Source organism: Capricornis sumatraensis, chromosome 17, assembly GCF_032405125.1.
Source record: "Capricornis sumatraensis isolate serow.1 chromosome 17, serow.2, whole genome shotgun sequence".
Lineage (NCBI taxonomy): Eukaryota > Metazoa > Chordata > Mammalia > Artiodactyla > Bovidae > Capricornis > Capricornis sumatraensis.
The window spans coordinates 46,826,400-46,845,765 of NC_091085.1; the positions used below are offsets into that span (position 1 = coordinate 46,826,400).

A 19,366-nucleotide genomic window follows, 5' to 3' on the forward strand; every position below is an offset into this window, starting at 1 on the left:
GTATACTTAAAATGGTTAAGGTGGTGCATTTAGTGTTACATATTTTTTATAAAACAAGGAAAAAAGTTAAATAGGTGAACTGTGTGGCATACGAATTCTAACTCAATAAAGCTGTAATTTTTTTAAATCAGTAAGTTTGTTCCTAGTTTTTGAAAAGAAAGGGAAAAAAGTTTCCTACTGAGATATCACAAATTTTTTGAGAGGATAAGGAGGAAAATTTATATACATAAAAACATACAAAATCTAGTAGGTGTTTAAAAACTATTTTAATATGAATCATTAATATTTTCATTTCACAAGTAATGTCAACCTAACACCCATACATTGAATCACATGCTAGAGTTTCTCCCAGAGGTCAGTCAACAATACCTTTTAACACAAAGGTATTTCAAGTCAATGATGTTTTAACACAGGATTCAAAATCAAAAAAGAACATTTCTAGTACCCCAATATTGCAAATAGTGAAAACAAACAACTTAGAATGGATAACTTAATCCATTCAGTACTGGTAGGAAAGGTTAATTCAGCACTGGTAGGAAATAGGTCTGACTATCACAGTAGATTTTTCCAAAGAAAAAAGACATTTTTCAAATCAGCATGTAACACTGCAAAATCTCATGACAAAAAATTAAATAAATAAAAAAAGGAAAGAAAATATCACATAAGAGATGAAATGGCTGAAGATGAAACGACCTTTGCTGTTGAAACTGAAAGTTAAATTTTAGCCAAGTATATTTACAACATGAACAAGCACAGAGAGCCACCAGTGTTCACAATTTGAAGCAGGACAAAGTGGCAGTGATCTTTCTGACAAATAAATTGCTTGAAATATTGCATGACTTGCTACACAACACCCTTATTACTTTCAATTTCCAAGTGCAACCAAAAGATGGGTCCAATTATGACATCAATACAAGCTTTCTTTCAGAATTGAATGAAAGAACAGTAAATCCCAGTGGCCACGGGAGTTCTGCAGCAGCGATGATGTCATATATAAAAATAGACATCCTCTAACAGAAGCTGAAACTTGTGTAAACAGCATGCTGCACACCACTCTCCACCACCTTGCATGCATGAATTTGCAATGCCTGCTGTTAACAGCGCAAGATAAATCATTTCATGTTTTACACCACTTCCTGATTTACATTTCGACTTCTAAACAGACTCGATAGGGTAATTTCTCAATCTGTATAAATTAAATCAACATAAATACCTGATTATAACTGCAAGAAAGAGAAACGGTCCCCCCAAAGCAAGGAGACTGAGACCACCGCAGCAGCTTTCAGAGGCTGCATTTTGCCAGGAATGCAGTGCATACGGCACAGTGCTGTTATGTCCACTATTGTTCAGAGACCTTTCCACAGGGAGCTTTCTGCAGGGTTTTAAAATGCAACATGATCCAGGTGAGGAGGGGTGAGTAAACCGGCTGAAAATAAGCATGAAAAACAAAGGGTACGCTGGACACTTCTCTTTAAAAAAGTCTTTGACGTAAATGTAAAATATAAGGCATGTACACAGCAAATAATATCTACCAGAACGTATGGGGGTTTTTTCTGTGGGAGTGTATCTATCACTCCTCTCTAACAGTCTATGCACATCCCCTCTTTTCATTCTTCACTCCCCAATTCTGTTTTCACATTTACTTTTATTGGGCTTTTGGGGATGAAAGGAGAGTTTCCTTTGAGCCAAGATAGTAAGGCCATTCAAGAAGCCATACCTGATTCCTCAAGAAGCCTGGTTTTTGAGCCTGCACAGTATCTGAATTCCCTTCAATTTTAGCTGCCCATTGATTTATCTGTACTCTGTGTGAGACTGTAAAGTCAATGAGGGCAGACTCTGTCTGTCCTGTACACCTTTATGGCCATGGAGTCCGGCACAACCTTGAAGTAAGGTGAATACTTATTAAATATTCATTAATGAATAAAAATATATAAATGAAAATACTAACTGAGCTTTCCTCTGTATGATACAAGAAATACAACACACAAATTTTCTGAAACTCCATCCTACTGTAATTCAGAGAGGTACTGATGACTAAATTGAAAACAAAGTCTTTAGATTCAATTAAGCAAACAAACACTTGATGAAAGATGCAGAATAAAACTACTCAAATAATTGACAAGTTTTCCTATACTTGAATAATTTCTTTATATGGATATAAACAAATGGTGAATATCATCATATGAACAAATTTGTCAAGTGAGATATGAACTGATTGTTAGAAGTTAAAATCCTAAGGCCTAGATATTCCAGGAAATTTAGTAGATACACAAGTCACTGGTACTCAACACATGTTCTTACTGATAAGTAGCATATACTGGCTTAAAGTAGGAAGACCTCAGTAAGAAACTAAATAAGTGACAAAGCAAAGCCATGACATGAGGGAAAATATTGTCTATTTCTAACACAAGAACAACAGCTCCAGTCAAAAAGTCTAGAGTCAAATAAACGTGTACAATCACACGAACACTGTAATTTTTTCATGATTCAATATCTGCTTTTTTATAATTAATCTACCAAGAAGTCCTTAACTGAAGATGAAACCAACTTAAATCTTATCACTTAAAAAAAATCTACTTCAGAGATATATAAGATAAATATAACCTAGGAATGATTCTATAACCATTAGAAGAAACAGACTTGTCTTATATTATTATGAAGAATAAGCTTATTAAAAATAGGACTCATTTTTATAAGGCTTATTACATTGGTGCTACATGTTAGATATTGTCTTATCTGTGACTATAATAAAAAAATTAATCCCATAATGTTTTATAATATTACATTGTATTCAACTTGGATTATATTAATTTTATGAAGTATTGTTATTACTTTTGTATACTTGCACTAAGAACTTTAAAATAAGCCTAATCCACTGAAAAATTCAATATATAATTATTAAACAGTGCCTTGAAGAATACATTCCCACTGTACAGAAGGATTACTAACAGAATTTGTGGGAGATACTTCTTTCTATAACTGATGAGTGAAAGTCACTCAGTCGTGTCCGACTCTTTTGAGACTTTGTATAGCCTCTGGTACTCTCCAGGTCAGAATACTGGAGTGGGTAGCTGCTCCCTTCTCCAGAGAATCCTCCCATCCCAGGGACAGAACCCAGGTCTCCTGCATTGCAGGCAGATTCTTTAACCAGCTGAGCCATTGGGGAAGCCCAAGAATACTGGCGTGGGTTGCCTATCCCATTTTCCAGGGGCTCTTCCTGACGCAGGAATCAAACCGGGGTCTCCTGCATTGCATGAGGATTCTTTACCAGCTGAGGTACCAGGAAAGCCTGGAAGCTATGACCAATGGGTTCTCGTTATTTCAAAAATTTTTCATTGATCAAGACTTTGTAAGTTTCATGTTATATTGTGTTTGAATCCTAATTCAAATTAGTATGAAGTAAAGCCACATTTGGGGAGTTAAGTAGGAATAGGGGTGGGAAGTCAATAAGAATCTCAAAGTGTGGAGAGCATCTAATTATGCAACCAGCCCAGGAAGGCTGCAAAGGTAGGAACCATCGTATGTACCAGTTGGTACATATAAACTCCACAATGTAGACAGGACAAGCTTTCTTTAGTCTTCAGTCTAATATCTCTGTATAATATATATTTGTTTTAATAAAATAAAACATAAGAATGCATTTAAGAGCCTGTGGGCTTCCCTGGTGGTCCAGTGGTTAAGAATCTGCCTGCCAATGTAGGGGACATGGGTTCGATCCCTGGTCCAGAACGACCCTTCATGCCGTGGGGCAACTAAGCCCATGAGTCACAACTACTGAAGCCTGTGTGGCCTACAGTCCAAGCACCACGACAAACAGTAGCCCCTGCTCCCTGCAACTAGAGAAAGCCCATGCAGCAACAAAGACCTAGCGCAACCATAAATAAATAAATCTTAAAAAAATAAAAAGAATCTGTAATATCTATCTATCCATCTATCTAATTCAAAGATCATTATCTTAATATTTTCATACACCAATAACCACAGACTTGCATGACAATGAGATGTCAATGTGGGTGCATCTATTGTCAAAAATATACGCTGCATTCAGAGAGACAGCCTATACTAAGTGTAAGAACACGCACATGAGAAGAACCCTGAACCCCATGATCAAACAGACAGATCAACAGTCCCCATCAGCAATATAATATCTCCGTATAAGTTCTGTTCTTTCCAAACTAGGAAGAGGACAGAGCTGTTCTTTTTCCTTTTTTCTGCTTTAAAAAAATAAGAGGAATAAAAGATGACAAAACAGGCATGTGCCAGCTTCCCAATCCCTGCAGTCAGGTAAAAGTAAGAGGGTCCTTCCACCTTTTAGGGGCTTCCCAGGAAATGGCAACCCACTCCAGTATTCTTGCCTGGAGAATTTCATGGACAGAGGAGTCTGGTGGGCTACAGTCCATAGGGTCACAAAGAGTAGGACACAGCTGAGCATGCACTCATATCTGCCTTTTAAGTCCTTCTTTCCACTTCTCTCCATTTTTATTATGGAACTCAGATTTTCTTACCCATCCAACTTCTAAAATAAATTACCCATGACTGCAGAAAGAGTCTGTAATTAGGGGTAAAATAAACAGGTTTCCCCATCCTATTCTGAACCTGTTGACAAGGTAAACTTGCCCAAAGTTCCAATCAGCCCAGGAATGACCCCAATTTTCTAGCGTCTGCCAAGAATTTTATCCATGACTTGCCCCTCTACCACCTTTACCCACGGGAAGACTGAACATTCATGTCACATCCTATTTTCTGGCATTCTTAAACACAGCTTCAACTCAACTCATCAAAATGTAAGAAAATGCTAATGAAAGCCATCTCCAATCTTGCCTTCTCACTGCATTTTAAAATGCTTATTCTCTGCAAATCTCATACACTTGCCTCGAAAAAGTGACCTGAAAACACTCTACATGGACTATGTGAGTATTCGTGTTACTGAAGAAAATTATTATAATCTGTCAAACTGTTGCAACACATCTAAGTTTAAAAAGTGTACATAAGGTATACATTGTAATTTAGGGCACGTTTTCAATTAAATCCCTAATTCTAAATGAGAATTAGACTAACTGGTAATTTCTCATATTATCAATGAAAAAGAAGAGGATTAATTACATTTAAAGATAGTATCTTTTAAAATAGTAAAGTTACATACTTTTAAGTATATACCAGACAAAAGCTCAAAACACAGGCGCAATTTTAAAAAGTATATAATTTTATCAAAATTTTATCAAATTTAAAAACTGTCATTTTTTAAGGTTTACCACATCACTGAAAAATTAGCAGTGCTTCTAAAACACAGTAGAGCAATCATGTCACCTGTGCCATTTTAATATGCATCTTCTTACACAGAATGTAAAGTAACAGCCTCACTGTAATTTGAAAAGGTATACAAATATTTTATGCTTTTAGGTGAGGTTACTATAGTAGCCAAAGACATTATACTGACAGTAGCCCTCTTCTAATGTGAATTAAATTATCCATGATCTTTTTCCTGGGCAATAAGAAAACACAATCATAAAAAGTTTTTAGAGAGAAATCAGTTTTTCCCCTGACTCCAAATTCCCTGATAACCCCAAAGTTGACGGAAAATTTCAAATGAGTAATACTGAAAATGTAAATTAGTTATGTACTGGCATGAAAGAAATGAGCAAACAAATTACTACAGGACTCAATTAAAACATAGATAGAATGAAATAAAAGCATGAAATCTGGTTAAAAATCAAGCACAAATAAGAAAATACAAGTGGATTTTAAATTCTTATTTCCTTTTTGACTAAGCCTTTATTCTGACTAAAATTTTACCAGTGGTCTCACAAAATGCTCTTATATTGGGATTCCTGAAATTTAAAGCTTTCACCTATAGCCTTTAATATGTAAATGCCTAATGGATTTGCCATAAAACTTTCACACAAAAAGCAATGAAACATCCAAGATGTCTATCAGCCTGTCTTTCTTCATTTCTTTAAGCACAAAGCAGGTTAGTTAAGAATAATGCTCCACTCATTCTTAAAACTATGTAGGCTGCAGTTTTATTCTTTCTTCAAACAAAGTGGGCAATTTATCCCTATATCTGCATAAATAAAGCAGCCTGTGACATCACTTAAACCACTGATAGTTTCAAACTTGTAAGAGATTTTACTAAATCAGGGCAAAATACAAAAGAACAAGACCAAGCAAAACACGTCAATATTATAAACTTGTTAGTTACAATGCAAACTCACAAATGAACTGAGGTTAGTATTAGGAGACCACACAAATTACAATACCTGAGATTTAGTGCATTCCTTTGAGCCAAAATGAAATGAGTGCCATAGAGGAGGAAAGGAAAAGATGACATTATCAGACATGCTACAGTACATCTGCCAAAATGAAGATCATGTTAAATCAGGTTAAGAATGACCAAACAGCATTGACTACATGTATGATGCCCTTATGTTCCTTAGCCATGCACCTGAAATGCACCTGCAACCATTAAGATCATTGGAGATGTAGGACCATGCACCTTTTCAAAAAACTTTTCACCCTGGTTCCTACCCTAGTTCTTTCAAAAGGAGTATTTCTGCTCAGAATAAGTAAAGGTGACTTAGGGCTAATGAAGAATAATGATCTTCTTTACTTAATTCTTTATACCCTGAGGTACCAAAAATTCAAAACAAAATGTTGTTGTTGTTGTTCATATGTTAAAATCTTGTACTTAGATAAAATAATAATATATGAATAAACAATTTGCATGAAAAGATGGGATTCAATATTTTCAATTATGACTCTGTTGTTGCCCATCTGAACTCATTTAGGAAAATTAACACATGTCACATATATTAGTAAACTGGTGCCTGATCCATCATTAAGCAAGTTAAATTTTTCACCATAGTACTAAATTTTCTGGCCTGTTGACCAGATAAAACATTTTTTTAAACCACTAAAAAAAATAAGTAATCTTGTTAAAAAGTACACATTTTTTTTTTTTTAACTCAGATTAAAAAAAGAGAAGTCATGTACGGGAGGTGAGTAAAGAATTCCATAAAGGGGGAAAATGCAGGGATAGGAGAAATAATTATAAAGCGACCCTCCCAAATTAAGTGAGAGGAATATATAACTATAAAATCATACCAATCAGCCTTAAAACAAAATTTTTAGTAACTCACATTGCCGCTAAATATCTTAGCATAGAATATGATTTGGAAAAATAATTCCAAAGCAGAAAGAGTATTAACAGTATGAGTGGTCTGTACTATTAATGTGTATAACTATTTTTAATCCATATTTCCTTATTCCATGATACTATATCAACACTAAAAATACTACCTTCTTTTATAGACAATAGTAACAAAAAACCTTTCATAGGTTTAAAAAAAAAAGAAAATACTAAGTCTCTCCAAAAGGCAAACAAAGCTGGCTTTATGATGAGCAAAAGCAACCCTTTCCAAAGGAGCTCAATGAAATGATTCAACTATGAAATTCATGTTAAATTAAAATCGTGCATGGGCAGCAAGAGGAGTAGGCAGATAGCTGGTGGTCAATACTGCTTAAATATTCAAATACAAAGAGCTCTCAGAAACAGAACACATGAAGTGTGGGTATAAAATACATCACTTCAATTTCCCAGAAAATTAAGTGCATAATTTTACATCTATATACAGTTTCCCATGTGTTTTACATTTATACTTATTTGCAAAAAAAAGAGGCTAGGTTAAAAAAAAAAAGAAATTATAAAATAGCTGTGAATTATTTGCTGCTTTTATTTTTCATATTTCCATTTTAAAATTAATTTCAAAAATGAGTACTTGTTTAATGGTATTATAAGTATAGATAAGCCATCTTTGACCTAATTATGATGTGTAAGAATTCAAGTTACTTTTTTCCTTGAAAATAGAAATCCTTAAATATATTTGCCACAATTCTGTATGGGCCCCCGGAGGACATGGACGCAGTGCACCCAAGCAGAGAGAGAGGAGTCAGAAACACAGTCTCCCACGCTGACTAAGCTCATTATCTTTGCCTCGGTTTCCTCAAACATAAAAAGTAGCTTATTAACCTAACATGTATAAAATAAATGACAACTAAGTGGGTGAAACCACTGAAAAGAACCTCTGAACCTATTAGAAATGCTTCAGATCATCTTTACACTGGAATTTAAAGAAGCAACCTTTCAAATTAAGCTCTCAGGTCACCATATTAAACAAATTAAACAATAAAAAATTCTCAGATAATATTCATACAGTGGTATGAAAAGCTACGAGAATAAGCAAATTTTAGCTAACTTTTGAATAAAAAAAATAGGTATGATACTAGTCATTGGGAATGGGAAGGGAGATGACAAAATTTTACATTAAGGTAACAAAAAGTATCCCAGTTACAATTGTACATGCTGATCACAAAGCTAATCCTGAGAGCATTTTAAGAAATTAAAAGGCTAAACAACATCTTTTGATAACTTATTTCAAGGTTCCTTTAACTAGTCATATTATGTGTGTTTCCAGAAAAATCTGCACTTTGGATAAGTAATACCACAAAAAGGAATTAATGGTCAAAAATAGAAATTTCACATCTTTTCACAAAACTCCTGGCAAAAAATTATAAAGACAAATACAATTATTATACTTATATAACTTACCGTATGATAGCCTCTAGGCAAAGGTGGTTTGCCCACGGGATAAGGATCCACAGTGTCAATAATAGTTTGTCTTTCCCCTTTCTGGTTGATTTTTCTAAATCTCCTTCGAGACTGTCGATGAGAAGCTTGACGCTGAAAATATTCTTCATTTTCATCCATATAGTCTACCTGAAATAAAATCCCCCAAAATTTCATTTCCTCAAACACCACATTCCATATTAAGATTAGACGCAGAATAAAACTTACGGGTAGTCCACATTCATTCATTGTGCAAAGACATTTGCAGACAAACTATTTCGACAGACTTCAACTGCTTTTGAGCTTCTCTGGAACTAATTGCTTTTGAGTAACTTGTCTTTATAAGAGAGGCATTTTCAGTTCCACTTAGGACAATATGGTTAACTCCTGAATTTCCTGTAGTTTCAAAGGGTAGGATATTTTCAGCAGTCTCGGACCTGATTTATTAGTGAAAGATCTCACAGGATACATCACCAAGTATTATGAAAGCAACAGCTCCATTGTCTTAACTAAAGCACAAAAACTCTGATGGAGTAAATCTAGTTTTTGCCTTTAAAAAAAAAACCAAAAAAAACCCAAATCCCTAATGACTCAGACACGACTTCTAGCAGAATGACTTTGGTAGATTACTTACGGGTTTTTCTTCCTACTTTCATTCTATGGATTCAGTTTCTTCTTTTTATAAATAGCATTATTTTCAAAAAACAATTTCCTCATTTTAAACATTTAGAAAGTGATGAATGGACTAACAGAGAAGAAAAGTCACATTTGGCTAATCCTCATCATGCTTACATAAGGAAAATGGGATTGCTCACAGAAAGAAGTATATTTAGATTCTCATATGGTTCTCACATTGGCAAACTTAGTAGTTGGTATATGGACAAGTACAAAATCCTCAAGGAATTCTACAGATCAAAAATCCTTCAGATAAACACAAAATAGCAGTAACAGAGACCAGATTCTTGAAGAAATATCTAAAATACTTTTTAAGACCCATGGCGGGAGAGTCTAACATATCTGCCTACACTCTTCCAATCCTAAATCTTTTCTCACCACCATGCCACATTTTTACTTAACAGTAAATTTTGTGAAACTTCACCAAAAGTTTCCACTGGCTTTGTGAGGAAGTTCCCATCTCTCTTTGTGATGGAGGAGGAATTCCTCTCTTCCATCACGGGGGAAAAACCTCTCTCTCATATGAAAACAGATGTATTTACCAAACACTTTATTAAATGTGAATAAAAAATTCCCATCATCATCTATTTTAGGACATCATTTATTGACAAAGTTTACCCTCCCAGATGGGTGCTGGATGGGAAACATAACGCACTTCAAATAAACTGAAGTCTCTAGTGAGTGCTCTCTCCAATTTTATTTTTGTGGCTGATTTTTTAAAGGGGTGCATATTGTCCTATCTTTAAATCATGTTTATATATTAAGACTGTGACAAACTTTTTTTTAAAAAAGGCATCAATAAAAATAATTATGTTGCTAATATCTCTTTTAACATTATCTTTTTTGCATGTATCTTATCTCAGCAGATTTTTTAAAAATCAGTTAAAAAGAGAGATTAAAAATCTCAACAGAATGTTTAACCAGCATAAAATTTCCCCAAATTTCTTTCAATTAGTTAAAGGAAATGAAGTGATTTCCTTATATTAATTGTTGCCTGAATATGTATCACTGTGACTCATTTAAAGTATCTCATTCCAGTCAATATTTGAAGATCTAAAACCCTACACTTTCTCCCCAAGTTTCAATTAAATGGCATTTTCACAGATTTATAAAGTTCAAGCACCAAATACTTAGGTGCTTGCCCTCCTTTAAATTTTCTTTTTCACTTAACTGAATCCCATAAATAATTATAATGATTATATGAACTAAAACTCAAAAGTTATGAAATATATCTAAAGTTATACAATATATAATACACTATTATATACAGTTTGTGAAAATGCTTTTATTTCATAACTTTTTTCAGGGGGAAAAAGTCTTCACAGAAGTTTTCTTACCACAATCATTTCAGAAGGCTCTAACACAATGCATTCACAGCCACGCCTAAAGCTTCCTGCAGAACGCTTGCCAAAACTAGAAAGAAAAAAAAGATTTAAGAAATACAAATTGTGAATTTAGGCTAACCCTTCAGAAGAATAAAAATAAGAAACAAAACAACTACAAAAAAAAATGCACATTGAAGAAAGAGAAACTATCTCAAACCATTATTTAAACAGAATGACAAGGAACCATTCAAATTTTTAAATCTCAGACATATTTTTCTGTAAAATTACAAAATAGTCTTTTTGAATTCATAATGTAAGTACTGAAGAATCGCTGTGAATGTGTTTTGTGTTAGTTGTTTTAGTTCACTCCCAGTTAAGTGAAGATTTAGAATATCCTAACAGGGGTGGGACTACTGAGGACCTGCTAGTTATCTAGCCACGTAATAACCAAGGAAAAAGACTGGGTGCCAAGGGAATTTTACAAAGTTAAGGATTGTGGCCTCTATTTCCTTATACACAGTTTCTAGCTGTTTATCATTTCAAAGATGAAGCAATGTAGGAAGGCAAGAGTTCCTAAATAATTGGAGTTGAGACCACTTATCAACTCTATAAAAAGTAAGCTTTCCACATAAAAAGTATAACCATAGCAAATACAGAGAAACAGGAGACATAAGTCACTGCAGCCTACACTAGTATGATTTTTATCAAAAGTAGTTAGAACACATTTCAATTTTATATACTAGAGTTACTAAGAACTTATAACAAGAATCTTACAAAGTGAATCTCAAATAAAAAGCTGACACACAGAAATAAGCAAAAGGGGCGTGGGGGAACAAACCTGATCTAATTCCAAAAATGAGATCCTAAGGAAAACTACAAGTATGTATATATTCACACAGTCTATGAAACAAGTAGTAGTAATAATTAAATAGAGAAGGAACTGGCAACCCAGTCCAGTATCCTGGCTTGGAAAATCTCATGTACTCCACTAGGAGTCTAGTGGGCTCCAGTGCATGGAGTCATGAAAGAGCTGGACACAACTCAGCAACTAAACAACAACAGGCGTGGGAACTGGATCAGTGGCAAACCATAACAACATACAAAGTATAAAATGCATATAATTCTCTCCTATAACTTAACTTGCTTAGGTTAAACATTTCTTTCACTTAAAAATGTATTTTTCTAAATTTTCATATCTACTTATTCTAAAATCAGCTTGCTGCTGCTGCTGCTAAGTCGCTTTAGTTGTGTCCGACTCTGCGCGACCCCATAGACGGCAGCCCACCAGGCTCCCCCATCCCTGGGATTCTCCAGGCAAGAACACTGGAGTGGGGTGCCATTTCCTTCTCCAATGCAAGAAAGTGAAAACTGAAAGTGAAGTCGCTCAGTCGTGTCTGACTCTTCGTGACCCTATGGACTGCAGCCTACCAGGCTCCACCATCCATGGGATTTTCCAGGCAAGAGTACTAGAGTGGTAAGGAACAGGTATTCAACTCAGGAGTTTCAATTACAAAGTGACTTGAGTGGACATGCACTCTTAAAAGCCCTTTTTCTCCTGAAAACTGTACTAGTGACCTCAGACAGGGTACCTTGCCTTATCTATGGAAATATCTACCTAACACTAGAGCAGATTCATTCTCTCTGACATAGATATATGCCAACTAGAGCCACAAGGAGTTCTAAGTAGTCATGACTTGTTCTGCTAACATACCACCTACCCCTGCCCATTCACTATTTCAAAAATTCTCTCTTCCTTCTAGTCAACATTTTACTAACTTTAATTTTGGGGGGCAGGGGAGGAGAATGTGCAGTGAGGCATGTGGGATCTTAGCTCCCAATGATGAGGGATCAAACCTGTGCCCCCAGCAGTGGAAGCACAGAATTTTAACCACTGGACTGCCAGGGAAGTCACAGTAACCATGTTTAATAATCTACCTTTGAGAAAAATATGAGAAAATAACTCTACCAAAAAATTATTTTATCGAGCATTTCCCCCCCCCAAGTAAATTAGGTATTTGAGTGACTCCTGTGAAAATTTCCATAGGAAATTCATAACTTTCTTGGTGTCGTGGTAGTACAGAATGTTTCACATATTAGAACACAACTTGGGTTAGGGAAAATAGTTATGTTTGGGCTTTCCAGGTGGAGCTAGTGGTAAAGAACAGGCCTGCCAATGCAGGAGACTTAAGAGACACGGGTTCGATCCCTGTGTAGGGAAGACCCCCTAGAGGAGGGCATGGCTACCCACTCCAGTATTCCTGCCTGGAGAATCCCATGGACAGAGGAACCTGGCAGGCTACAGTCCACAGGGTTGCACAGAGTCAGAGACAACTAAAGTGACTAAGCTTGCTTGCTCGCTCAAGAAAGAAAACAGGTAAGTCAACATTCTCACTCTATCAGCTTGTGACCTCCAGCAAACCAGCTTGACTACCCTCACAGTCTAAACTACACTCATTTCTAAGGTTATCAGTGAGACTAGGCCATCACTTAAGTCATTTCCTGCTCCAAAATTCTGTTTCTATGGAAATCAAAGAGTCATACTTAGCATATCTGAAAACCCTTTTAAAATATTCACACATACACATTCTCATAAGCATACAAATATTAAAGTGCTTTTTTTAAGCTGAAAAAAATAGGAAAACTATAACTATTTTATCCTTTGTCGTGTTATTTCACATGTAATTAAAATGACCTAAAATCGTAAATATTCTTCTCTTAGTTTAACAATTAAATACCACTAAAATTACAGAAAATCCTCAAAACCCACAAAAATTTGCTTCTAGCTTTTGAAACTACTTACTTCCAATTTAATATTTTTACAATGATGCTTATAATTTAATGATATACTACAAATTAAGAAATAATCTCAATGTGTTAGCAAAATATGTAGTAGGTTTTAAGCCATCATTGCCTGTGGGTAAAAACATATGTTGCATGCTTAAAGTTTATTACTAAATAAAACAACATTAAAATCCAAAGAAATTCATATGACTCTAAGCTTTTTTCCTATTTTATTAAATTATAGAACCAGACAAGCATCACAAAAGTAATGATAGAGTGGTTTTCTTTTTTTAAAATTTCATATAGTAAAAAAAAAAAAACAAAAAAAACAAATGTATGTAATGCACACAATGTTCATATGACTAAATAAAAAATAAAAACTTAGAACTGGGCTTCCCTGGAGGCTTAGTGGTAAAGAATCTGCTTGCCAAAGCAGGATCCCTGATCAGGAAGATCCCACGTGCCGTGGATGTGCCACCACTATGGAGCCTGTGCTCTAGAGCTCGGGAGCCACAACTGCTGAGCCCATGTGCTGCAGCTACTGAAGCCCGCATGCTCTAGAGCCCACGCTCTGCAACAAGAGAAGCCGCCGCAATGAGAAGCCCGCACACGTACTCACAGAGTGCGCCCACTCTCTGCAACCAGAGAAAGTCTATGCAGCAACAAAGACCCAGTGCAGCCAAAAATATAAATTATCTTTTTTAACTGCTAGAACTGAGCTGCTTATAAATTTTAGCAAAAAAACAGTAGTAACATTCGTATGAATCAACTACATGGTATTTATTTTATGGTATTTCTTACACCACCAACTCCCTACTTCAGAATTAAGGCTGTTAATCCTCTTACCAATTAGCTACTAGTTCAACAGAACTTTATGGCTGAGGTGACATTCACATATTTAGTTGCACTAACACTATTACTTCAGAATTAAGGCTATTAATCCTCTTACCAATTAGCTACTAGTTCAACAGAACTTTATGGCTGAGGTGACATTCACATATTTAGTTGCACTAACACTGTTACTTCGGGGAAGGCAATGGCACCCCACTACAGTACTCTTGCCTGGAAAATCCCATGGGCGGAGTAGCACGGTAGGCTGCAGTCCACGGGGTCACGAAGAGTCGGACACGACTGAGCGACTTCACTTTCAGTTTTCACTTCCATGCTTTGGAGAAGGAAATGGCAACCCACTCCAGTGTTCTTGCCTGGGGAATCCCAGGGACGAGGGAGCCTGGTGGGCTGTCTATGGGGTCGCACAGAGTCGGACACGACTGAAGTGACTTAGCAGCAGCAGCAACACTATTACTTTAGGGATGAAAAGTCTGCATCCCCTGAAATGTGCTACCAAAAAAAACACATTTCTACACCTTTTACAAAGTGAGCTGTGCTAAAATCTAACGAAACTCTTTTGGAGCCACAAAAGACTCAAGTTCTACTGACTTGTCACAAAGATGTAAACCATAGGAGAAATAATGGACTCCCGTCAGATTAATTCTTTGACTACATTGAGGGGGAAAAGGCAAATACACAGAGAACACACTCTACCAAGGGAGAATAAATTATATCACTTATCCAAAAATTTATTGTTTCAAACACAGTCAAGAACCCAAAAGGAAAGAGTGACCTCAAAACAGACAAAGCATAGGGAATTCCCTGGTTGTCCAGTGGTTAAGACTCTGGGCTTTCATTACTGAGGGTGCAGGTTAGGTCCCTGGTTGGAGAGTTACAATCCCACAAGCTGAGTAATGTAGCAAAAAACAAAACAAAAACAAAACAGGGAGAGAGAGAGACAGGTATAGTTCATGAATTCATTCACTGGGCTAATGCAAGGCCTTTTGGCTCTACTGCAGAGAAGAGTTACTCTTGGCTTACAATCCAGAAGCAATAAGGTAGGAATGAAATATGTCAGCTACAAACCATTAAGCCACAAAATACTTCTGCTTCTAGTATCTGATTCTTTGACTCAAAAAATGTATGAACAAAAGAAAGTAAGCACCATTATTTACTAAGTTTTGATCAAGTTTTATATAAATAAACTTTTAAAAATATGATACTGGAAAACTTAAGTATAGAGATTAAAAAAAAAGGCGGGGGGGAATTCCCTGGTGGTCCAGTGGTTGGGACTCTGGTGTTTTCCAGGCCCTGGTTTGATCCCTGTCAAGGAACTAAGATTCTGCAAGCCACATGGCACAGCCAAAAAAAAAAGAAAAAAGAAAACCAGATAGAGACATATAGGAGACACTAAGATAAATTCATTTAAATATTTAGATGATTTAGTAGAAAGAATTGGATAGAGTCTTCAGGTTTACAAATGACACAGACATTTAGATAGTACAGCACAAAAACAAAGCTAGTAAGAATAAAGTACAAGACATTTTTATAAAGTTTTATGTGCATGTAAAACAGCAGCAAGGACCCAATCTGCACAAGGAAATACTCTATGTGGAAAGTGATCAAATATATGTAAGACCAAACAACAAAGGGTTCTCAGGTTTCAGTTAGAAGTCAAATGAAAACTAGAAGTCTTTCAAGTCATTAGCACAGCAAACTGCATACATAATAAGTAACAAATAGTAAACGAAGATACACCTTAAAAGGAAAGACACACTAGGAAAAATAAAACCTGAAAATTACCATACATACCATCATAGAAAACCACATACATCTACAATAGAGCACTGGGCTATCTAAGGGGAAAACAACAGAGCTGAGAAGTTTCCAGTGAAAAATTTAAGGACAACCAAAGGGATTCCTGTAAAGCCAGAGACATAAATTAAAAGAATATTTCATTCAGTCTTATTAACAGCAGCTGAAAGTTGGTATTATTTAGATTGCTAAAATCATGACTTAAGGAAATTTAGAAATGATACAGATTAAATAAGAACTTGGTTAATTTTAAAAGTACAGCTATAATCCCTGGCTTCCCTGGTGGCTCAAATGGCAAAGAATCATCCTGCAATGTGGGAGACTTGGGTTCAATCCCTGGTTTGGGAAGATCCCCTAGAGAATGGAACGGCTACCAACTCCAGTATTCTTGCCTGGAGAATTCCATGGATAGAGGAGCCTGGTGGGCTACAGTCCATGAGTGCACAGAGTCAGACACAACTGAGTGACTTGCACTTCACTTCACTTCACAATCTCTGAGGGCTTTAAGAAAAGTCAGAAACAGAAAAGACTGTTCCAAAGTCATTTGACTAAATTCTCCTCCACATGTTGCTTGGTGTGACTGTCAGAAATGAAGTTACTCCTATCAAATGCAATCTTTTTTGTTTTTAAGTCTTATAATTGAGGTTTTCTTAAATGAACAATGCAAAGAAACAGAGGAAAACAATAGAATGAGAAAGACTAGCAATAGCTTAAAAAAAATTGGAGATACCAAGGGTAACACTTCTTGCAAGGATGGGCTCCATAAAGGGCAAAAATGACCTAACAGAAGAAGAAGAGATTAAAAAGAGCTGGCACGAATACACAAAAGAGCTATACTAAAAAGGTCTAAATGAGCCAGACAACCACAATAACGTGGTCACTCAACTAGAGTCAGACATCCTGGAGTGTGAAGTCAAGTGGGCCTTAGGAAGCATTACTATGAACACAGCTAGTGGAGGTGATGAACTTCCAACTGAGCTATTTCAAATCCTAAAAGATGGTGCTGTTATAGTGCTGCACTCAATATGCCAGCAAATTTGGAAAACAGGTGTGGCCACAGGCCTGAAAAAGGTCAGTTTTCATTCCAATCCCAAAGAAGGGCAATGCCAAAGAATGTTCAAACTACCATACAGTTGCCCTCATTTCACGTTAGCATGGTTAGGCTCAAAATCCTTCGAGTTATACTTCAATAGTACGTGAACCAACAACTTCCAGATGTACAAACTGGGTTTAGAAAAGGCAGAGGAACCAGAGATCAAATTGCCAACATTCGTTGGATAATGGAGAAAGCAAGGGAATTTCAGAAAAAAACATGTACACCTGCTTCAATGACTACACTAAAGCCTTTGATGGTGTGGAAAATTCTTAAAGAGACAGGAGTACCAGACCACCTTACCTGTCTCCTGAGAAACCTGTATGCAGGTCAAGAAGCAACAGCTAAAACCAGACATGGAACAGTGGACCGATTCAAAATTGGGAAATGAATACAACAAGGCTGTATAATGTCACCCAGCTTATTTAACTTACATGAGGAATCCATCGTGTGAAATGCCAGGCTGGATGACTCACAAGCTAGAATCAAGATTGCCAGGGGAAATATCACCTACCTCATATATGCAGACGATACCACCCTAGTGACAGAAAGTGAAGAGGAACTAAGACATAGCAAGCCCTTCATGACTTGGAATTTAGAGTCCAGGGGATCATATAATGGAAAGAGAGCAGTTATTGTAGTTGAGAATATTGTTTTGTCAATACATTCTACTACCAGTTAGCTGTGTGATCCTGGGCAAGTCACTTCATCTCTCCGGGCCTTGGATAAGTATGTTAAATAATAATGAACAGCGGACTTTTGGACTCAGAGGGAGAGGGAGAGGATGGGATGATTTGGGAGAATGGCATTGAAACATGTATACTATCATATAAGAATCAAATCACCAGTCTATGTCCGATGCAGGATACAGCATGCTTGGGGCTGGTGCACGGGGAGGACCCGGAGGGATGTTGTGGGGAGGGAGGTGGGAGGGGGGTTCATGTTTGGGATCGCATGTACACCCGTGGTGGATTCGTGTCAATGTATGGCAAAACCAATGCAGTATTATAAAGTAAAATAAAGTAAAAATAAAAAGTTAAAATAATAATAATAATAATAATGAACAGTGAAAAAGCTGCCTTGAAACTCAACATTCAAAACACTAAAATCATGGCATCTGGTACCATCCCTTCATGGCAAACAGAAGGGGGAAAAGTGGAAACAGAGACAGATTTTATTTTCTTGGGCTCCAAAACCACTACAGACAGTGACTGCAGCCATGAAATTAAAAGACACTTGCTCTTGGAAGGAAAACTATGACAAACCTAGACAGCACATTAAAAAGCAGAGACATCACTTTGCTGACAAAAGTCTGTACAGTTAAAGCTATGGATTTTCCAGTAGTCATGTACAGGTGTGAGAGTTGGACCATAAAGAAGGCTGAGCACCGAAGAATTGATGCTTTCAAAATGGGGTACTAGAGAAGACTTTTGAGCGTCCCTTGGACTGCAAGGAGATCCAACCAGTCAATCCTAAAGGAAATCAACCCTGAATATTCATTGGAAGGATTCATGCTGAAGCTCCAATACTTTGGCCACCTGATGCAAAGAGCCAACTCATTAGAAAAGAGCCTGATGCTGGGAAAGACTGAAGGCAAAAGATGGAGGCAATGGAGGTTGAGATGGTTAGATATCTTCACCAATTCAATGGACATGACTTTGAGAAAACTCTGGGAGATAGTGGAGGACAGAGGAGCCTGGTATGCTGCAGTCGATGAGGTTGCAAAGAGTTGGACATGACTTAGGAACTGAACAACAAAGAGACTACACAAAGTGGCCTACAAATTCAATGGAATCCCCATCAAAATCCTCCCCAAAATATTTTTTTTTGCAGAAATGGAAAAAGCAATCTTTACATTCATGCAAAAATGCAAGAGGCCCTAATTAGCCAAAATCTTGAAAAGCAACAAAGTCAGAGAAAGCATGCTTCTGATTTCAAAACTTACTACAAAGCTGAAAACTACTGGCTTAAGTAGTACACCGAAACAATGAACCTGGACCCCTACATCTTGTGACATACAAAATTAAACTGAAAATGGAACACTGACTAAATAAGAATGCCAAAAATGATAAAACTCTAAGGGGGGGAAAAAAAAACAAGGATGAGTCTTCATTACCTTGGATTTGACAATGGACTCAGATAATGACATCAAAAGCATCAGCAGCAAAAGGAAAATTAAATAAATTGAACTTCATCGACATTAAAAACTTTGATGCAAAGGAC

At 36.4% G+C, this 19,366-nt stretch overlaps 1 protein-coding gene across 2 annotated transcripts in view; it reads right to left on the reverse strand.

Moving 5' to 3' along the window:
- RAPGEF2 (Rap guanine nucleotide exchange factor 2) overlaps positions 1-19,366 on the reverse strand; it is a 262,289-nt gene that overhangs the window by 112,052 nt on the left and 130,871 nt on the right. For both annotated transcript variants that reach the window (XM_068990198.1, XM_068990197.1), the window contains exons 5-7: positions 10,636-10,711; positions 8,606-8,773; positions 6,258-6,275 (exon numbers count right to left, since the gene is read on the reverse strand). In XM_068990198.1, the coding sequence (XP_068846299.1) occupies positions 6,258-6,275; positions 8,606-8,773; positions 10,636-10,711 (262 nt within the window). The remainder of the gene's footprint in view (positions 1-6,257; positions 6,276-8,605; positions 8,774-10,635; positions 10,712-19,366) is intronic.